Genomic DNA, 23,797 nt, shown 5'->3' with positions numbered 1-23,797 from the left:
GATTTTGTCTGTCTGGTGTATTGCCATGGCAGTGGCCCTGAATACAGAGTTTACTTTCATGAGCATGGGCAGATTCACATCAAATCTCATATACTTAGTCATCCATTAACTTAAATTCTCAAGAAGCTTCCTCAGTCATGTGTTGCTAGATGTACTAAATATGGGCACATAAGCAAATCTCCAAAGAAGAGAGAATGAATAAATCACTTTCTTAGATGTACTGATTCTTAGGTAGAATCAAATATCATTTTGGGATTCTGGAAAAGATAATCCATTAATGCTATTCCACTGTCCAGAAGGAACTGATTGGCCTTCACAAGTGACCAGTTGACTTTGCAATTGCATACTACTTGTGCAGTTGTTTTTTAGAGACTCTCTCCTATAGTAGACAGCTCTTTAAGAATCTGAGGATAAGAATATTTTAATAGCTATGGTAGATATTTCACTTTCATCATTCGGGTTGTATTTCTACATGTTTATCATAATGAAATAAGCACAAATTTAACTGATATACTGGAACTTTGCCAAACCTATTGACCAGGCACAATTTGGGGCCATATGATCTCTTGAAGCCTGCATTTCTGTTTCTATTGACTTTGACTCCATCCCTCAATACACTAAATGGAGAAATCTCATAGCACATAGAAAGTGCCTCCAAGATGGGAGTACACAGATTAATTCACGTTCATAACAAGGCTTTTTTTCTCTATACAAAGTTATAGGCAGCTTAAACTATAACACTTAGCATAGTGTCTGTTACATAGTAAGCGTTTAATTAATACAAGTTGACTGACATGTTAATAGAGGTGGGGGAGTTTTACAAATACAAAATAAATGTACACACATGGCAGCATGTCATGAACTAAGAATATATCTGCCCTGTCAGTTGCTGGAATTAAAATGCTTTTTCCGAATTAGCCCAGCTATATAGATGGTCATGCATCATAGATTTATAATGATGTGTATTATACTTTACAGAACTGAAAAATGTATTTAGTCCTTTATTAGAAAAAGATTTATGATTACCTGACTTGCCTAGAGATATCTGAAGAAATCATTTCTGCTACTTTATGACTTAGTAGATATAGTACCATTATGCAAACTTTTCCTGTAGTTTAATTCAACTTCTAGAAATTTGATATCACTAAAGAAATAATGTATCCACTTAACTAAGACATTTTTATTTTATATGCGCAAATCTGTTACATGGGACTTTACTATATCCACATTAGATATATTAGTCTTTTTTTCCCCCAGCATGTAGCACATTTAGTAAAAATCAAATTATATATCTAACATCAGCCACCTCCTGGGATATAATTGACTGTGGCATTATTTTGTAGGCGACGGCCAAAAGAGAGTATGACGTTAATACAAAAATGTTTTCTTCAACAGCAAAAGACTCTCATTTGAACATAACCTTGTGTCCTCCATTTATTCCATGATTAGAAAGCATTCGATGTTTTTATAAGCTGTCATTTGCTAATTTGTGTAAGTTGCATGTCCTCACTATAGAACACCATTTCTTGGATCTCTGGTTGTCATGGTTACTCCTTTTGCCATTGGCCAACTAACATTTAGCCTTTTTTTCTCCTCCTTGCTGCATTAAAATGGAGCAGTAAACCTGACAGGTGAGAAGTAAAGAATGAATTGCATTTACTTCCAGTAAGAAAGAGGAAAAGGGAAAGTAGTAGCCTGGCATGATGGGTGACAATGATGATGGTGATAACTTCAAAGATAATGTCAGACCAGAGGATCATGGGCAGATTCACATCAAATCTCGTACACTTTGAAAAGCTTCTAATGTAATTGCTAGCTTTTGTATGGCGCTTTAAGTTTTGCAAATTGCTTCTAATATGAGAGAGTTAAGCAAATAAGAAGAAATTGGAAGTGTTTTATCTCACAGTGTAAGAGGAAGAAACTGCCTTTTTCCTTTCTTCTCCTTTTGGATGACAGAACTTACTCCATACCTGTTCATTAGTTAGGCAATAAAGAAGCATTTGTGTGTACTGAAAAGTTTCTTTAAGATGAAAATATAGTCTATTACATAGTTCTTTTTTCTACTGGAGATCAGGCTCAAAATTCTGAATTAGGTCACCTATGAATATAAAAACAGTCTATTTTTTTTTTCATCCTCCTAAAGCTTGATTCTGTCCTGCTACTCAGTGCGATTACTCCAGTTGCAAGTAATCTTGAGATTCCTGGAATATAGGAGCCCACCAACTTTTTAAATGCACTGCCCCAGTTATGTCCACTACTCTTCAATCCAAAGCTTGTTGGATTGTTGTCATTCACAGTTTGACATTGAACAAAGAATAATAAGATTTTTGAGTCAGAAGAAATCATAGATGGTATCTAATTGAGCCTTTTACATAGTATAAATGCATTCCCTCTGTGCTTTGATATTGCCAGAATCAGTTATTTGTTTCTTGTGAATCTTCTCTCTACTGATGCACATTACAACCTTCTCATGCATAGGAGATAGTTATTATGAGTTGTTGTGACCTAAATTATTTGGTAAACACCTGGTGACCACCCTTATGATGATGAGCCATCTCCAACCTACCTAGACTATTCCAAAGGCAAATGTTCTCCCTCCCAGACCACACTGGAAGTTTTGCAGGTTGGGAGATCTTTGCAGAGCTCACTCTCTGTTGCCATGATTTTTGAGAACCAAGGATGATCTCAATACTGGACTGAAGCAAAGGAATAGGAATTTCATATAAGAAATGCCCTCTTTGGCATCACAAAAATGGTTTTTTTCCCTTGAATACATACACTGATAGATAGCTCACTAGAACCAGAACCAGAAGGGTCCTCCAAGGTCTTCTCTCTTGGCTCCCTCATTTTATACAGGTAGAAAGGAAAATCCAGAAGGGTAGGCAGCTTGTACAATTATACAGTTAGTGGTAGTGTCAGTATATTGTCTCATATTCATTGACTATAAATTCCATGGCATTTCCTCTTTATTACAGCTGCTTCTCACAAAAGCAGTCTTTTACATGTTATATGGTTCTAATTGTTAAAATCCACTCTACTTAAGAAAATTTTCAGTTACATACCCAAGGCTGATAAACTCTTCTTACATTCTCAGAGATATATTTCACATTATTGCTTTTGTAAATAGCAGGTTATTCTTTTTTATCAATGACTCATTGAGGCAAAAGTTCTCAAATATTATTATTGTTCAGGCTTGTTCAGTAGTGTCCAACTCCTCATGGCTCCATTTGAAATTTTCTTGGCAAACATACTAAAATGGTTTGCCACTGCTTTCTTCATTCCATTTTACAGATGAGATGAACAGGGTTTAGTGACTTGCCCAGGGTTACACAGCTAGTAAGTATCTGAGGCCAAATTTGAACTTGGTTAAATGAGCCTTCCCAACTCTAGGCCTGGTGCACTATCCACTGTGCCACCCAGCTGCCATATACCTGGCCTTGTTTTCTCACTTTGCTTTTTCCTGGAAGAGAATTTAAAGATAACTTATTTCAAGTCTTACATTTTTTTAGATAAGTAAACTGAGGTTTAATAGACCAAGGGACTTCTTTAAGCTTAAATAGCTATAGTGTGGCAGGACTTGGGACTAGAACTTCTGACTAATTATTGTATTTTAGGCTGGAAGCTTGGAACCATGTCATAATTTAACATCAGTAGAAATAGCTGAAGAAAGATAGAATGATCCTTCCTTTTCCTGCTTTCCCAAAATGTCATGCCTAGAGATACCTCACACAGGGATACTCCCCAAGAAAGAAGATGTACACACATGTACACATTTGATAATAATTCATATTTCTGTAGTACATTATGGTTTATAAAGCACTTCATTCAACAACAGACTATGAAACACATATTGTAAATGTTTAACCTCATTTTATGAATGAGAAAGAAATGTAACTAATATGAGAAAGTAACTTGCACATGGTCCCAGGTCGTTAGCAATAGAACCAAGACTCAAACTTAGTTCTTCTACCTCTAAGTCTGATGTTCTTTCCACTCAACAACACTGTCTCTATTGTACCAGGATGCAAACTCTTTCTGTGGTTATTGTATTGTTTATGCAAAACTCTGAGCCGTCTGATAAAATCCCAATTTAAAAAATTACCATACTTTGATTTTTTTGTGATAGAGTTTGACAGTGAGGTAGTCATTTAAAGCCAGCCAAAAAAAGCTTTTCTAGTCATGTCCACATTATTTCTGTTTTATTCTTTTTGTTCTGTTTTATGCTTTAAAGGGCAACAATTTCCATTTTAGAAGTCCATAGTAGTATTAAGCTGTTGCTATCATTATCAGTGATAAAATATATCAACATAACCTTAGAATCTTCATAATCTCTCACAAAAATCCATCCTACATTTAAAAAACAAAGGGATTTTTTGTTATATAAAAAAAGATGCGCAGGAGATTTTCAGTGAGGTACTATGTCTGCAATGCTTTGCAAACTTTAAAATATTATATAAATATCAGTTATTATTCTTATTATTAGATGAGTCTGTATTATAGCACTCATGTGCTTAAGAGTAACAAGATAAGAATATGTAGAAGTATTCTGATGGACTTGGATTAATATATAGAAAACATCCAAGGTACCAACTGGCCACAAGGAGCGTACATTCCATTACGTGAAAAACTGTGAACATCAGTAAGTAAATAAAACACATACCACACAGCAGAGCAAAACAAAGGTTTCCCTGGACAGGAAGGGGAAGACTCTAACAACTGGTTGGATCAAATGACACTTAAGGTTTTGTTTAGGGGGGTCACTTTTATTTTAGGAGCTAGAATTAGGTTAGATGCTACATAATGGGACAAAAATTATGAAAAAAAAATTATAAAAAAAATTTAAAAAAATTATAAAAAAATTTTAAAAAATTATGGAGTGTGGAACTGAAGAGTCGCATCCATGCTCCAGTGAGCTGACTATGTTTAGGATTGCCATGAAAGACTGGTTTCCCCTGACCTGGTCAGAGAAAATGGTTTACACTACTGCTGGAAATCCTCCATGAGTAGTTTACATTAACAACAGGAGAGGATGTCTACCACTCCAGAACCTAGGAGAATTAGATTGTTTCTCTTAAGTGTTTAAAAATGAAGATAAAAAGAAGGGAAGCTATGTCTTTCCCTGTGTTCGGTGTCACATTATAGTCCTGATCCCAGCAAAGAAGGGGGATGGCAATTTCTTTTGCAACAAATCAATTTAAAGATGCAACAGTACACTTCCTACAACCTTGTAGCAAATTTGCATATTTTGCAAGTGAAACTGACTGACCCATCAGTAACAGAATCACACTCTATCAGAAAGGAAAGGGACAGAAGAGGTCATCCAGTCCAGCCATGTGTTTTACAGATAAGGAGAATGAAGCCCAGAGAAATTAAGTGATTTGCCTAAAGTCTTCTAGTTAGCTTGTAACAGAGCTGAGATTCCACCCCAGATCTTGTGGTTTTTGTCACCATGCCATGCTGCCTCTTAATTTTATTAATGTGATTTGGTTTAAGTCTCTAATCTGTAAAATACTCTTAGACTTCTCTAGTTGTTTAAATGTTACATTCCCATGGTATGGGATCTGGTTAAATTTCAAACCTGAGGTCAATCAGCTTTTTCTTCTTTCCATGGTATCCTTTCCCACCTTCTCATTTCTTTCCGCTTTTCCTCATCCCTTTCTGTCAAACTTGCCCTTTCTATCCCACCGTCAATACTCTTATCAGATAAAATTACTTCACCATCTTTACCTCTTATCTGATTAGTCCTGTCATTTCCCAAGTGAATGTGGCTCCTAAGACTGTCCTTGACCCTCCTGTCTCGACACAGGAAGTGACATAGCCAATAAGTTAAGGTGGTTAAGTAGACAATAATGGGTATCCAAACAGTCCCACTCACAAAAAAATGAGACAGTTTTGGGATGGCCTTCAAAACAATGCATGTTTTGCCTTCCAATGGAAGCCCATCTTCTCTTTGTACCTTCACCTTTCTTCATATTCTGGACCTCTTCCTATATGCAAGGAAAATAAATACAACTAAAAACAAAGAAGCCCTTTGACTATAGCCATCAGTGACTGACCAGAGAATGACTCTACATGTCATCAAAGAATAGCATCTTATTGTCATGGCAGCAGCTATGCTGCAGTGTCCACAATTTAAAAGTCAGGGCAAGCATTCCTGGAAGACCCAAAATAGCAGATTCCCAATTCTGTAGTACCTTTGCTATGTGCAGTGATTAATGATGTAACACCCTGTTCATGATTCTGCCAACTGAGATTCCTGGAACTGTGTCATGCTGTCAACATCAGAGGAGAATCACTGTTGAGGGTGGGATTAGGAGGAAAAGGAAGTATTTAATTGCCAAGCTACACTTTTGATCTACTGAAACTTTGGAGGGAAAAAATAGATATACTATGTTTATTTGAGATGGGGAACAGGGACAATTGAATAAAATAGACTAAGAAGCAAATCTGACAAATCTTGTTCATGTGTTTGTTAAAATTACATTATGACAGCTTAAACAAGGATGCTTAATAAAAGCAGTGGTTAGCTTTTAAAACAGAGATAAAATGGGTTGTCTGAAAGCTCACATTTATAACTAGGCACTGTTAATGAGGCTTTTGCCTTGAATGATCATCCAGAGGATCAGACGGCCACTCGAAGCAATTACTTTTTCTTTGACATGTCCATGATTGAGTTTCTTTAACGATATAAATTGAAGTTAGCTTTACCATCATAAACCACAAAAGCAATTTATCCCTCAGGATCAGAGGTATAGTAGGCAGTGCTCTATGGACCCAGTTCTTCCACAGTAGATGAAGACAGCCATTGTAGGAATCCACTAAATGTATTTGACTGTCCTAATGTCAGCATACAGGTACATCACCACTATGTGTCCCATTACACTCTTAAACAAGAATGATAGACTTTGATAGTTGTAGCCTTACCCAATCACAACTTTGCCAGATACTGAGAAAGGTGGAGGAATCTCGCAGTTCTGTTCCTGTATAGCTTATAGTACAGGATGCTAAGTTCCTTCTAACTAGACTTTGAGAAAACAGTTTGAGAAAGGATGATGGGAGCCTATGGAGTAACTCCTTTCCTCCTATCCTAGTATGAGTATGTAACTTATATGCATTTTTACATGTATACACACCCCACTGCCCACCCCACATACCATACACATTGGTTGGATTATTGAGTTCTAGAACTGAAAGATGTTAGAGGTCATACAAATATTTTTTTATTTGTTTGGTTTTTCACAAATGGTAAACAGATGAAAAAAAATATAGTGACTTGCCCATAGTAACACAAGTAGTTAGTGAGAAACTGTTAGAAAGAAGAGAAATATTGGGGCTGTAATTTTTTTATTTGTCTAAGTTCTTTAAAAAATGTTATTTTTAACATTTCTTTTATTCAAACAGGAAGAGAGCAGAATCTGATTCTAGAAAAAGCAGTATACCAAACAGTAAAGAGGTTCCTTCTCATCATCCAACTGACCCAGTCGAGCTGAGGCGCCTCAATTTTCAAACACCAGGTAAGTAAGAAGGACTACTTATCTTTCTTACAGCTCTGTCTCTCTGGAAGCTTTTAGAATTCACGGAGCAGTGTGCCTCTAGACACAAATAGATTGCTGCCCTGAATCATTGCCTTGTGGCCAATTCCCGGATGTGAATATTGATGAGATTTCCACCACTGTAGGTCTGACAGAAATTACATTCCTTGTCCCTTACCCAGAATGTAGGGTATTTCTCATTTTTTTGTGTGTTTTGAAGGACGATACCTGCTGCATTGATGGGGCATAATGTATGTTAAATAGTACCGACATTAACAGTGACCCTGATCTATAAGGAAGTGTATGTCTCATCTTGTAGAATTACTGAACATATCATTTACAAAATTTAGGAAAGCATAGGTTTCCATCCCCCACACATTCTTCCCCTTGGTTTTTCATATTCCCTAAACCAAACCTCATTGACCAATGAAAGTTTCTTAGCACTTTACTTTGGGGATTCATAATGTAACTGGCAATGAGAAAATATCCTTGCCCCTTAAAACAAAGAGCATTAAAGTGCTTCAACAGATGAAAGCAATATTGCCACAAAGGAATAGTTTGGAGGCATAGTGATCTATCTTTGAGCTGTGTCTCTCTCTGTTATCCAAGACATCTGGTTTCCTAAAAAAGAATCATTGAATGCCAGACACAGAAAGAGAAGGGAGGAAAGCCTCAATAAAATGAGTGGCACTAGTTTTATATCTTCTCATAATAAACAAGGCAAACATGTGATTTAAGTATTGTGTTCAGTTAAATTTTTATTATGGCCTTATACCTTTAATAATTGGGAAATTGCTCATGTTCAGAATGTAAAAGCTGTATGAAGCCTCAAATCTAATTCTGACCCAGATTGATCAAAGCAGATAGACTCAGATCACCTTGAATTTAAAAAAGATATGAGCTTTTCCACTTTGAATTTTCCTTTTTTCACAAGATGAATATTGAAAATTAAAATAATTCTTTATTGAAATGAAGTTTTGAAAATGCTTAATAATGTTGCATTAAGGGACAAATTACTCATTCCAAAAAGTTATCATCAGTGAGAGATGTTATTAATGATCTTAATTTCTTTTGAACAACCAATAAATGATCAACCTTTTAAAAATTTCATTCTGGTTAGTTAGATTAGAAATCTAATTTTTAAGTTATTGAAAATAGCAACACATGCATAAACATATAGACCTATATATGTATACACCCACACATACACACACACACACACACACACACGTATATACCTGGTATACTTTCATATATATTTATATATACATATATACCACATATATCTTCATCAATTTAGTAAAGGAAAGAGGATGTTTATGTTCCTAAATATCCTTTATGAGGTCCACTCATTTCTTAAAAAGGTTTATAAATACAAAGCATGATGATATCAATAGAGAATTGGCAAGTTTTAGCTCATTGTCATAAAAATTGTTTAATGTTAAGTTATGGAAAGTACCAAATACTTCAAGCATTTCCCTGCTAATGTTAATAGACCTTGGTGTGCTTCTCAGTTTGGTTACTTCTCAGAATTATAAACTTTGAAATTTAATATAATTATCTGCCTTTGTTGGGAAGGGGTGAACTCTTGAAGGACCCTGTCTCTGTTCATTCTTTAGGACTGACATGGAATGACAGGGAAATAAATGAAGGATATTTGAAAGATAACTTCCCTCTGACTTTCTTTTGGAGGCTTCCTGGTACGCTAATTCCCCTGATCATTGTACTCATCTGGCACAAAGCAAAAGCAAGAGAAGAAGAATTGATCAGAACCCAAAATGTAAGAGGAAAGAGCCAGTTAGTAGCAGAGAATGAGAGAAGCAGCCCCAGTTCAGATGAATAAAATGGGAAGCAAACAGCAAGGGTGTTTGGCAGAACAACCTTACAAGTTAGCTTTAAAAAATTAAAAACTTGAACCAAGAAGTACCTTCACTTGGGATCCTCCACTCTCTCTTCTGGCACTCCCTTCATGTGGTTTGGCAAAAACAACCAAATCTTAAGGAAGCCATGGGCAGTTGAGCATTGCCAGTTGATGTGGGAACATTCCTTCTGTTTCCCAAAGGGAATATTAAATATTTAACATGTCACATGAATGTGAGTTGGTAATAAATTAGATTATCCTTTACAAAGTAAAAAAATAATGGGCAGCTTTTCTTAACAAAGATGAGATGTACTTTTAAAGTGTCATCTCTGGTTGTAACTGAGAGTAAACTGGGGCAAAGTAGGGAGGAAAAAAGGCAAAAAGACAGCAATATCCTTAAAATTTACTCCTGGCACATTGCTGATCCAGATACAATTTGGAATCTTCCCTACCTTTCAATCCACTTGCATACAGATTCCTAGCTTCTCTCCCGTTTGTTCTGTGCACTTAGTAAGGGATCCACAGCCCTGTGCCATTTCTCATTCTTCCTGAGTAAGCCCTCTACCTCTACCCCAAAATCCTTTGGCCATCTCACTTGACTAATTACCCCTAAGTATTGATTACCACACATTCTGCCTTGGATGTTTTCCATTTAGAATGAGAGCTCTATTGCCTTGGGGGATAAAAAGGGAGAGAAAGGGAGGAAAGGGGGGGCAGTGAGGAAGGAGGGGAGGAAGAGGAAGAGGAGGAGGGGAGAGAGAGAGGGGGGGGAGAAAGGGGGAGAGAGATGGAGGGAGAGGGGGAGAGACAGCGAGGGGGGGGGGAGAGAGAGAGAGAGAGGGAGAGAATGTGTTCCCATTGTTGCTTTACTTCTCTTAAGGATAAATAATCAGCCCTTTGGCAGACAAAAATAAGCTTATCCTTCATGTGTACCACATAGGTAATATGGAATATCAAGGTCTTGAATCCACAGAGTTGGGAGATAAAATTCTTAGAATTTCAACTTAATGAGGTTTTACTGCATATGCATAATCCCTGTTTGCATAAATTCTAATCCCTGAATGTTATCACTACTCTTTCATATTTCTTACTATTAAATAATAGAGATAATTAATATTTGAGGGTTTCTAAGCTCAAAGAACATTGATTCTTAGGATTATCCACTTCAGAGTTTTACTTGTGGACAATTTTGGATAATGGGTACAAAATATCACTGCTAAAATTAATTGAGAGAAGTAAAATAAAAATAATATATCCCCTTAAGAAGAACTTGAAAGACTTCGGTTATTTCTCTAAATTTTATTTCATTTAAACTATGGCAATTTTGTGAATACAAGACATTTATCTTTTTTGTTGCTGTTGTTCCTGTGAAGGGATTGGCCCTGGAAGGAATAATAATATTTATGAATGCTACCTGAATTATGTTAAAAATGAATTTGAATATCACATACAAAGAAACATAATATGAGTAAAGGCTGCTGCTAAGACTCATAAGCTGAATATCTCAATATTTCCGGAAGTGCATATTTCAATATACTATCCCACATCACTGGACTTCTAAATAAACATACATACCAGAACCAAGCAAAAGGGTAGAGAATAGACCTAGCCGCTAGTAATGTTGTTTGAAATTAATTATTGTACGTGGTTTAGAGAAATATTACTAATACATAACCTTTTCACTTATTTGGGTGATAATTGAGCTATCATGGTGGTGAAAATGCTAATAATGACTTTTCAATTGCAAATGGATAGATGCCAAGTTAAAAACTCAGTAAAGTGTTTCAGTTACTATTAGAACAAGTATTGCTCCAAATACCAAATACCCCATTTTCCCAAACCCAACGTGAGAGGAACAGCATATTGGTTTACATTCAAGGCAGATATCTCTTCTCCCCTCATGTATTTTCCATCAAAGGGGACACTTGTTTTATTAAGGCTCATATGTCATTAAGTAGGCTGAATGCCTGCCAAATTGCATTTATTGCTTTGAAATATTCCGTCTCTCAGCAGAGAGATTGTTGAGATAATTATTTACAATTAATAATAAGTCTAGGATAATTGGTGTGTAGGGAAAGCAAATTCAGTACTTAGCATGCTACCTCAAGTATTTCACTAGGTCATATTTGATTAGAATCATTAACTCAGTAAGCAAGGTTGGTAAATCAGTAAGGCCTTCAGGGATAGAGGCGAGGATAAAAAAGCCTTTATAAAGGATGCCATTGAAGGAAGTGTCTAAGAAGTCTCATATAACTTCATTATAGTGTAATGTCTACAGTTTTAACTGGTCCACCATTAAGTTTACTTTAGTAAATAAACTACTGCTGTAAGTGTAAGCCAACCTTACCAGTACCAGGATGAGGACCAAACCATGCATATAGTGGGCACTTTAATAAATATTTCTTGAATTGAATTAAAATAGAATGATTGACTTTAAAAAAATTTATGGTACAACTCTTTACTTCTAAAGTAAGCCAACATTCTAAAGAATCGTTATTAATTAGTGTCAATTAAAATAATTATAGAAATCACTAAAAGATGTTTTGAAATAGAAGAAAGCTAAAGTATATGGTGATCCAAATAGGCTCATGTTTACAAATATGAGATTTATGTGGTACTTAAATTACATTGAGAATGCTAGCTTGTCTTTTAGTTCAAAATAAAAGGAGCACAAAGCTTAATAATAATTAAGCTGATATCTCATGTTTATAGAACCTTTCTGCTTAGAAACCAAAGGTCTTTTGCACAACTTATTCGTTTTCATGTCCGTAGAGAAGACTTAGGCAAATAATTTGAGAAACTAGAACTCCCTTCCTGTCCTTTCCATTTTTAATGATGGAAAGATTCACTCCTGTTTCTTACTTATATTTTTTAATCATTGGAACCAAACACTCTATTTCCTTCTTTCAGAAAATTTCAAGACTATCCTAAATTTGTATTGTCAAAATCGTATGTAAATTTGGTAATCCATATCATCCCATGTTTTTCTCATTGAAAGGTCAATAATTATCTGTAGTGTGCACTTGAGGTCTTTTATTTTATAATGATCCACCATATAAAATTATCAACATATCCATTCATATGAGACTTATTCTGCCTTACACATTGAAGGTTCCTTTTATTTAAAAAAAAGATCAGTGAGATTATTGCAAACATAATGTGTATATTAGTATTTCATTGAGTAAATCTATAAAATCATTTCAAAATAAAACATATTCTATAAATTTCTTTGCTTAGTTAGTCTAATGGGCTATTTTGATATCTTTTGTTTATATGTTACCTACATTTCCTTCTGTATCTCTTAACCTTTCCCCTCCCAGAAAACCATCCTGTATAAAAAAGAATTAGGTGAATTATTAATAAGTTTTTTTGGTTACAAATTTGCAGCTCAGAAGAACCATTCAGCCTCTTTCTGCACCATAGCCTCAGACTGTCCTGCCTGTGTCAGCTTTGATCCCATGAATTCTCTGACATAATACATAATGAAGCAGTTTAAATAATGCAAACCCATCACAACTTTTTGAAAAATAACCCAAGATCCATTCCTTTAAAGGGGTGTCACTAATCTCATATTACCCAACCTGTGCCCCGCTGTAGTCTTAATTCAGAACTTTGTCATGGCATGCATGTGATCTTGATTTCTTGAAGATTTTGTCACTGGGCCACTTTTTCTGACCATCCTTACAGAGCTGAACAGCCTTCAAGTATGAATGTTATGATAGATTAATCTAGTCGAAATACTGATGCCAGTGGGCTACAAATAAACTCTAGTGCTGAAAATTTTTACTTTTGTAATCGTCCACAGTGGTTATTTTTCTTATGGACTTATGGCGGACTATTGTGCAAAATAATTAAAACATTCAACATTGGAGAATTTCTTGAGATAGGTGAACAGTACTCTGAAGTAGGTCATCTGAACTTAATTTCAATTTCTGTCTAGAGAAATTGTTCCTTGTCTAGAATTCCATGTTAAAGGCTCCCTTAATAGCATTTTCCTGTTGACCTTGTCCTCTCAAATATCTGATAGAATTTGTGATTTTGATAATATTGTTCAGTCTTTTCTTCAAGAGAATCTATACGGTTACTTCTTCATTTGCAGGTATAAAAGTTAAGAGATGTGTCATTTCACTTAAATTCAGAAGGGAATAATATGGCTTCGATGTGGCTTTTGGTTTTGGGAACTGATTTGATTTGTGCCACCTTTTAAACAAAAATACTCTCAACTTAACTAAACCCTTTGAACTGTACCAAGTCATGTTAGAAGCAGTCAACAATGAGGGAACGTTGAACTTGGGAGTTAGGAGACCTACCGTCTTAATCCAATTTTGATACTAAGTAATTGTGTGACTTTGAGCAAATCACAAACTCTCTCAGCGTCTGTTTCCTTGGCAAATTGCTTCCTTTTTGGCATTTAAAGTTTCCCCCTCTGTAAAATAAAGGACATAAACTACAAAATTTCAGAGGTGCCTTCCAGCTCAGTATCTGCGGTTCTTTGTCTCAGCTGTTTCTAAAGGCTGAACTTCAAATCAAAGTGAAATAGTCCTAGAGACAGAAAGATGTAAGAGATCATTTACTCCAGTCCTCTCATTTTACAGATGAGGAAAATCAATCCATAAAAAGGCAAGCAGGAGAGGGGAGTGATTTGCCCAATATCAGAGAGCTACTAAGAACCATAGTAGGGACTAGATCTCTTAATCCAATGTTCTTTCAAGTACATTACTATGTCTGTTGGGCAAAGAAATGTATCTTTTCTTTATAATGGTTTCTGTACTATTTTTTATGTGTTAATTCAGATCTGTAAAATTTTGGGGGGAAACCTGTGAAAAATGATACTGTAGATTCCTAGATGTAGTTTGAATTTAAATACAGGTTTAGGTCCAATGCAGGAAAATAGCTTCCTTGGTGAAGCTTCGAGCATTGGTCTTTCAGTTTGTTTTTCCCTCCTCTTTCTTTGGAAAGGGGAATGCCATTGTCCTAAGGGTAATGATTTCAAACCAATTTTAGTGCATGCCAGAAGTGAATATATTTATCTCATCTCTGATTAATTATTATGGTCTTCTACTACTGTTATACTAATTTGTTTCCCATCTCCAATTGGCTTTACTTTTTACAGCTTTGAGCAGTAATTCAGTCCCCTACGCCTCCCTGATTGGCTCTGTGTCCTCCCTCTCTAGCCAAACTACCACTCAGTCCTTATATGATAATAACTCTCTCCCACGATTCGCTCGAAAAGGTCTAAACATCTTTGTCTCTATTATTTTCTCTGTTCAAGCACTGTTATGGATGTCCTCATCAGTTCACTTCCATATATGAATAAGCCTAGAGTCTTTTGTGCTTTTTCACTTTCATACTTTCCATTGGGGGTGCTTCATCTGGATGAGATCACTTTAATTACTGGATCACTGTCACAGCACCAAATCCAGTGACGTGTCTATAACTCAACTATGTACCATCTAAATGGGGACCCTCCAGAAGGGGGCTCCAAGTCTATTAGTTGGTATGAAAATCAGTGTGGAAGCTTCCACATTCAAAAAACCTCATCTTTGGTTGGATCTTCCACTTAGTCCTTGGTTGACTGGCCACATATCATCATATTCATTAATACTGAAACCCCACAATTCACAATACCACTATAAAGTAATGTATGGTTGTAGGAGAGAAATATTTGTACTTATTCTGTCAGAACCAAAATATTAGAGGCAATTGATCATAGCCTTTCATAAGGGCACTATTGGGTGACATTAAAATGTAAAACGATTTTTAAAATGTTCAAAAGTAATCACCCAGTCATGTTGACATATACCAGGTAGAGATTCCATTGAATAATGCCTTCCAGAGATTCACAGTAACATAAGAGAATTGTCAACATGATTTCCAGTTTGAGCCCCTCACTCATTCCTGTTTTTCCTTTTGTCACCTCAAAGGCTTCGCTGGGGTACACTAGTTCGGATTTTTGTAGCCAGCTGTGCTTTCTCCCTATAAATGATGAGTCAGCAGTACCATTCCATTCTGTGTATACTAAAAGTAATCAGGAAGAAATAAAATACAATACGTTTGGGGTCTTGGAACAGAAGGATGTGGGGGAGGAAGGAATCATCAAATATAATTGTGGATATTTTTTTAAATAAAGAGTCCATTAAACTGGCATATTGTCAGCTGGCAGCCTGTACTAGTTGCCCCACATCTGTATCCCTATCTCTCTCTCTTTCTCCTTCAGCCTTTCTCTTTCTCTGTGCCTTCTGCCTTCATTTGTTCACTTTCTTGCAACTAGTTTTCCTATGAGCAGACAAAGATGTTTACACCTGAAGTAGATTGTAGGTATCCCTGGGGGTTGATAACGGCCATTCGGGCCAAAGCCCATAACTCTCTTAGTGTGGCCAGGAGAACTCTCTATCCCCTATCACTGCAATCTGCTACGAGTGAAAACATTTTTGAAAGTCTAATTGTTTGGTGTCTGATTTTTGTCTCCGGTGAATTCTTGTCTATGAACAGTGCTGCATGTTTCTCTCGTTGTCCATAGTCGCATGTGAATGTCAGTTACCTCGAGCTTTCATGAAACATTGACATGCAAACATTGTAGAATGTCCCTAATCTATTCAGAATGTAATTCTAGACCTCTAGACATATGATCATCATCATGCCCACCCCCTTTTAAGTACCAAAATCCATTTCATTTTTTGACAAAAAAAAAAGTTACTTATGTTTTGTTTTATTTACACCATCATTTCCTTTGCAGGTTCAGGTGTATCCGGTTACGCTGGTAACCTTCATCCAAGTTAGTTTTCCTTGATTATGCATAAGTCACTTTTTTTTCTTTTGTTAAAATATTATTCTGTCTCCCTTTAGGCTCTCTTCAGTGTCTGTTTTATAAGTTCACCTTTCACCATTCAATTCCATGCAATTTCCATCTCACATAGTGCAGGAGAAGGAGTTTGAAATAAGTTATTACTCAAAGCAGAAGTCGACATCAGGCTAACTGTCTCATTTTTCCCCACCTAGCTAACCTCATTGATTCATGGCACAATAATGCTTTCTTTTACACCAGGAATGTGAGCTTGGGGATCATGCTTGGTGACTTTTCATTGGGCTTCAAAACTCATCTTTCCAGCGCATGTCCTGCTTTGAGTAACCAAACTATCTGCCTGCTTTCTCACATAAAACATCGTAACTACTTACATATTTCTAGCCATTTCTAACTATTGTATTTTCTATATTTTGGTACTGTTATCCACCTTTACATTGGGTTTTCAAAACACGTCCCTTTGTTTCATTTTAATAGGCATGGCTAGCCATCCTCCCATACCGATTTTGGAACTTGCTGATCATATTGAAAGGTTGAAAGCTAATGACAACCTGAAGTTTTCCCAGGAGTATGAGGTAATGCTTTCAATATTCTAATATGTTGCAATACTCTCCTGACTTTCTCTTTCTTTGACCACATTTCTGAAAATAACTTCCTTCAGTGCTTTTGTTTGATTTTTTTTAAATAAATCATTAACAATGCTAGGACCTGTTATAAAGCAGATGCTTAAAAATATGGGGGGAAAGTGGGTTCCTGTTGATCAGGAATTTCCAAACAAATCATGATATATGAATGTAATGCAATACTATTACACCATAAGAAATGGCAAATAAGAGAAATAAAAATATGCTAATGAAATGACCAACTTTGAAAAGGGATTATGCTAACTTCTGCATGTTAGTTGTTCTCACAGAAGGTATTATTAGTTCTCATTCATTATAGATGATTTAATGGATTTGATTAATCTTGTACTATTTGGATTTCAATGAAACATTGCCTTGATAATAATGACTTATGTTTCTATAAAACATTAAGGATTATAAAGCGCTTTCCTTTTCACAACCTCTATGAGGTAGCACAGCTATTAAAACACTCAATTCACCCATGAGGAAACTGAGAAACAAAGAGCTTAAATGACTTTCTCCAAGTTATACATATCAAGTGTAAGAGCCAGGACCTGAAATCTTTTGACTACATAGCCAATGCATCATGGATTCCAAAGGGATGTATGTGTATGTTAGTGAAAGTGTGTTTCATTGGTTTTATTTTTTTTTTTGGATTAGAATCTCCATTAAATGACAAAATATAGTAGAAAGGGGTTGTATCTTAGTACATTGTATCAGTCTTCAATGGACTAAAAATGCCATAATTGTGAGGCAACATCACAATTAATATTAATTAATTTAATTAATAATTAGTAAATTAATTTAATTAATATTAAAATATTTAGGCCACAATATAGGCATACATCCCCATACATCACTTTTTTTGGCAAATTTAATCACGTCTATTTATCATTATAGAAATGTAGGTAATAAATGTAGAAGGGACCTTAAAGATCACCCAGTCTAAACTCCTTATTTGACAGTTGAAAACAGTGGATACCAGAGAACTGAAGTCAGGTGCTCATCACACAAGTAGACATATCAGAGCTAGTATCTAGAGGATATCTTTAGTTAGAGGTAGAAAGAAATCATTTTATGTTGCTGTAGAGTTATCGGAGAATGTTGCAATCTGATCCAACATAACATTAATTATGTTACCATGGAGAAAACCAAGATCCAGGTAAGGGAAGTGAATTGTCCACAGTCACACAGCAAGTCACCATCTTTCTATTATCCATTGTAAACATAGTTAAACATGGTAATCTTTTTTATGCAAAGAGTCCTTTAATAATCTGAGTAATTACCCTCTAATTCATCTTCTCCAGTATTCACCAACATAAACCTTGGATGCTGGAATTTAGGCTGCTGCACTAAATCACACCCCAAACATCTGATTCTTTGTAAACAGTGTCTACTGAGAAGATTATCTCTGCTGTGGGAAACAAAAGGCTAAGCTTCCAACATTTGGAGAGTAGTCACTTGACTCTTCCCTTATGAGTAGGTATAGCAGAGCATCATTTTCATTGGTATCTTGAGAACATTTTACTCTGCCTGCAAAGCTTCAGTATCTCTACTGTAAAGGGATGGTTCTTTTTTAAACATGAAGTTTTTTTTTTTTGAGGAAGACTGCATTTTTAAAGCACTCCATTTTTCTTCAAGGATATTTTGCTTCAGAGCTCCTCAATTTGGAGAAGACAATTTGTTCTTGTTAGTAGGACTGGGCAACTTAGTATAGTGGGATATCCCTGCTCTCGAACTAGAAAGACCCGAGGCCCCAAATCACTAGTGGCTGTCATGATCTGACAGTACAAGTCACTTACCTTCTATCCACTCTTCATCATTGTTATACTCCCTGAAACATAAGGTCATTATGAGGAAAACACCTTGTAAACCTGAACATGATTCAGGTCCCTTCATCCAATGGAAATTTACATAAAACAAAATACAGTATTGGAATTTAAACTAGTTTTGGTTCACCCAAATGGTTTCTTGCCTATTTTTTTCTCTTTACTCACTCCTAATTTTAATGGAGCACTTAAAATGATAGACTGGTAAAGTCATTCCTAGGTACTTCAGGGCTTTGGGTTTCAGATTACACATTGGGTTTTTGGAGAGAGAGCAAGACCTTTGAGAGATACTACCTGCGTAAATATGAATTATCTCTTCGCTAATTGAAATCTTTTGCCCAGTCAGCATCTTTCTGCGTTTTCAGTATCTCATATAAGAAGCTTTCACTGTTTTCCTTATCTAAGAAATCAGTGGATTCTACTAGATAACCTCCAAATTCCCTTCCCCTCCAATAATCTAGAGGTTTGTATAAGTATTTGCTGATACCCACAGAACACAATGTTGTATCTATCTTATTAATATATAGTAGGCACCTATTAAGCATGATAAATTGCCTCCTTCTAATATAGTAACATAGTTCATCAGAAAATTCCACGTGTAAAGATATCCTAATGGCGTTCATTGAACTAAAGATAAGAAGCACTCCTTGAAAGCTGTTACGACTTACAGTGCTAGTGATCCATGGTCTAAAGACTCCCCTAGTAGTCATTGACACGAGGTAGCCTTCAAAGGCTCTTTCCAGTCAATCATCATGATGACCTGTGATTAAAGTGCTCCCCCTCTGAATGCATAGACTGTGCTGTAATTTAATGTCCATGTAAGTGATATTTAAGCATCATATTCATCAATGATGCTTAGATTAGGGATCCCACACCATGCATTAGGTCACAGTTCTGAGCTGAGAAGGAGCCATCTTACTTACCATCATCTGTTTAAATAAAATAGAAGTAGTTTTTGTTTGTAATTGAGTGGAGAAAAGACCAAAAATAGACATTTTATTACTTTCAAACACCTATATTTTGTATATTTTGTTGAACACAACCATTATTGAGAGGCAGAATTTTACTATGGAGAGAAAACTTGCCCTCAATCATGGTGAACTGGGTTCAAGTACCATCCAGGACACAAACTGGCTCTGTGACCCTGGGCAAGTCATTTAAACTGTCAGTACCCCCAGGCAACTAAGTAAATTATAAATAATAAGACTTTTTGCTGATCTGCTTTCATTGAAGGAATTGGGGAGCTGCCTTCACTGATGAAATCACAGACCCAGAACAATAACAACATTATTGGGTAGGTGCTAGGGTAGGATGAAGTCAGTTCAAACCAGGGCAAGCCAATTGTTAAATTTTCAGTGTGGGTATTTATACCTTGGAAATTAGAAAATGCTATAAATCAGGGCTGATGTATTATTTTGTTGATGGTCTATATTTAAGAAAGTGATAGAGAAAATATTAATGTAGACTAAACCAAAAGTGGATCATGATTTTTTTTGAGAGTCCATTATAAAATTTTCACTAGCTTCCCCACTCCCCTGGATATTTGTTTCTAAACGTGATGCTTATTTGGGAACCAAAATAGTAATTAATAGTTCAGAGGCTGTTTTCATTAATCTTGAGGCCAGAATAAGAAGAAATGGGTTTAAATTGTATATCAAAGGCCTTCAGTCATATCTAAGATCTTCCTAACTATAATTACTGGGGAATCAGACACTGATATGCCTTACTCTCTCCATTGACATTATCCCCACATTCTACCTCATGTACTCTAGGGAGCTATTCTAGGGGAACACAAGCTATGTAATTCTCCATTAAAGTGAGAAAGAACGTCTTGAGTATAGGCCTAGAAACAAAATAGACGTCCTTTATTTGAGGTTCAGCCTAGCTAAAACACCAAGGGAAGATCTCTTTCAGTGGAAGTAGTACCTGTGTTAGTAAATACTGAATCACTAGAAGATAATGCAGTTTCCTAAGGAAAATTGTAGAATCATTTTTGCTGGTGAGGGTTAGGAGAGCAGAGATGGAACATATTTAAAAACATTAATTTCTGAAATATTAGTGTGTATTCTTAAAGGATTTAGAGAAATTCCTTAATATTGAATGGCTATTGAATTATTTTAGGGAAGCCATGAATTTAAGCTGTTCTCTCTCTCCTGTTTAAAAAAAAATCTGCCAGTACCCAAATGAAAGAAAGGGGGAAACATGAAATAAACAGCAGACATTTTGAAAATTTTGAAATAATTTATTTTAAGTTTCCTTATAAGTTAAAGAAAATGTATGAGGAAAAGTGCCCTTTCATAACCTATAAATGTTAAGTCTACTACACTGGATAAATGGCAAAGTGGAACTTACCTTCAAAAGTACAGTGCATAGCCCATTGTCAAGTCATTGAACTGGAACTGACTACTAATTTGTACCAGCCTATTGCTAAGAGAAATAAGTGTCAGGGGAGGATGTGTGAGAGACTTTTTTTATTAAGGTCAAGGAAAGGAGAATGCACATGTAAATGTGTTGAGACATTTTCTTCACCCCTTCATGTTTGGCTTTAGTCTCTAGGTCAAATAATGTTATACTGATGGATGGGCAACTTTTGACCAGTTTGATCATGGTCTCAGTAGGCTGGAACGCAACATCATAACAACAGCCTGGCATAGTCAATGTATAGTGGTTGAAAAGTTTTTGTTTTGTTTTGTTTTAAATGCACTAAAGGTAAGTAGGTCTCTCCCTGTTAGAAGACCACATCTCAGGAAGCATCTACCAAGACCTTCCAGAAAAATTGGGATTACTGTCAAAGCCAGAATGTTAAACTGGTTTATCCACCATTCTGTCCCAGGCTGATACTGTTTTAATTTAGTCTACAGTCTTGCCAAAAATGGAGGAGGTGGTAGAGGTTAGGATTAGATGATTTTCCAGGTTTCATTCCCTCTCATAATTACATGGTCACAAGTAATTGTTTGGCAGGGTACCTGTTGGTATCATCAACAAACACTGATTGAGGGCCTGCTTACTTTGGTGGGGCACTGTGCTTGGTGAAAGGTCAAAGGAGAGGTACAAGACCTAATCCCTGTCCTCCTAGAATGTGCTGAAAATATTGGACATGTTCTTAAAAATGGAAAACAATACAAGATAGTTTATGCTTTGTGCCTCATAGACACTCTAGGCGCACTACGCAATAGTGCACACAATTCTGCTGGTTATAGTTCCTGTAGAATAAAATTCCTGTATTGTAAAAGTTGGTCTAAAATTCCCAGTGAAGTCTTGTGAACAACCACACTCCAGAAACTCATTTCCTCAGTTTCTAGGTCATTATATTAAATTGATTGTCAGTTTGGACATGTCAAGACCTGGTTTTCAGTCCTGCTTCCAAAACATAATAGAGATACAGGAATGGAGCTACTACCCTCTTTTTCCTGTCCCAGATACTTTAGAGATAGCTTTCCTTTGTTGCCCATTTTGAATCTTCTGGGAAACAATGGATTTAGAGAAGGACTTCCCTCATGCAGATAAAAATGGTTGGTTTCTGTACCCAGGAGCATCCACACTTCCCAGATGCAGGTTGGCCTAAAGACAAAAGGAGCAGTTAGCCTGGGGACTTCCAAAACTCTACCATACAAATGGCTATGTAAATAATAATCCATCATTGGAGGAGAGCTGATGTTAAGGTGATTCTCCAGAGCCTTGAATGTTCTTTGAGAACCCTTGTTCCGACTGTGATGTTGGGGGAAATGCATTCATGCCATCCCAAGCTGGCATTTGGGATACATTTTCCCAGAGAAACAAAGTTGTAAGTGGTGGCTAGGAATAGTTGACATAATACTATGTATATTATATTATAGTTCCCATTAACTTGCTGACTCAATTCCTTTCCTTATTCCAGTCCATATGTCACATGACTATCAAAGTGATTTTCCTTAAATACAGTTCTGACTATATTATTCTTCTACTCAGTAAACTCAAGTGTCTTCCTATTGCCTCTAGGTTAAAATGCAGTATCTTTTTTTGGCTCTGAAATTGTCCCAGACTTTTCCCCACCAACTTTTCGCTTGTAACAACTTGGTTCGTTCATTATACAGTTTTCCCCTTCCCACACTGCATAGTCCAACCAAACTGTCCTTCTCTCAGTTCCTGAAGGTTGTCATTGTTAGAGTCATTGTTGCTATCTGTCCTTCATTCTCAAAGAGGACCATGGCATCAGGAAGGTGATGCCATGAGTTGCAAGTGAATTGGATTTAAGTGAGAGAGGGCTGTGCAAAGTCACCAGCCTCACTCTCTCCTCCAGAGTCATCTGAGTCCAGTGGCAAGATATAGATCATGATGACTGGAGATAGAGATGAAGTAGGAAACCTTGGCCTTTTTAGTTAAGGTCTTTCCCGGGTTACAGTTTGACTGAAGCAAAGGGGAACCACTGAAATTGATTGAGTAGGGGAGTGACCTGGTCAAACCTGTGCTTGAGGAAAATCACTTTACCATCTGAATGAAGAATGGACTGGAGCAGAACTAGAACTGAATCTAAGCAACCATTTAAAGGCTATTGAAATTGCTCAGGATATGACATGACACAGATAGCTATAATACAAAGTGAAATGGAAAAGGCGTAAGGGAGAGCTCTAGACAAAGCGCTTTAGGAAAATTGACAAAGGAAGAGAACACATTCAGCTTTGAAATCTGTCAGGTGAAGATCTAGTTTATTTAAATCTTCCATGCAAAGCAGTCTCATCTTTGTCAAAAGAAAAAAGACCTCTGCAGCACTCTAGAAGGCCCTGAAGGGTATCTTTAAGTTACTGTGTTCACGTTATAAAACACAGGCATAACTTCTTTACTAAACTCTATGGGTGTGAATTATCTTTGATCTTGAAGACAACTAAAGATAAACTCATATGTCTCCTACCAGTTAGCATCATGAATGTGCTAATAATTTTCTCCCTTACTCAAGGCAAGAATCTCTCAACTGTTGTCTCTCCAGATGATAATGAAGTCTCTTATTTGTAATGTTCACAGCATTGTTCCCTTGTCTTTCTGTTTTAATAACAGCGGGTGTTTGTTCAGTACCTTTCTCTGACAAGCTTAAATCATCTTGCTGTTCCTATCTGATTAGTCTTCACAACATCCCAGGGAGGCAAGTTGAAGAAAAAGATGTATTATTTTCCCTA

At 36.3% G+C, this 23,797-nt stretch overlaps 1 protein-coding gene across 8 annotated transcripts in view; it reads left to right on the top strand.

The window, feature by feature from the left end:
- The window catches only part of PTPRD (protein tyrosine phosphatase receptor type D), a 220,386-nt gene that overhangs the window by 75,337 nt on the left and 121,252 nt on the right, over positions 1 to 23,797 (top strand). For 7 of the 8 annotated variants that reach the window (XM_036737982.1, XM_036737977.1, XM_036737980.1 and 4 more), the window contains 3 exons: positions 1,620 to 1,631; positions 7,402 to 7,514; positions 16,673 to 16,770. In XM_036737982.1, coding sequence (XP_036593877.1) covers positions 1,620 to 1,631; positions 7,402 to 7,514; positions 16,673 to 16,770 — 223 coding nt within the window. The remainder of the gene's footprint in view (positions 1 to 1,619; positions 1,632 to 7,401; positions 7,515 to 16,672; positions 16,771 to 23,797) is intronic. The other variant, XM_036737978.1, reaches the window with a different exon arrangement.

This window comes from Trichosurus vulpecula, chromosome 9, assembly GCF_011100635.1.
Source record: "Trichosurus vulpecula isolate mTriVul1 chromosome 9, mTriVul1.pri, whole genome shotgun sequence".
NCBI classification, from domain to species: domain Eukaryota; kingdom Metazoa; phylum Chordata; class Mammalia; order Diprotodontia; family Phalangeridae; genus Trichosurus; species Trichosurus vulpecula.
Note: the sequence above shows the minus strand (reverse complement) of the source record. Positions and strands in the feature narration are given on the sequence as shown.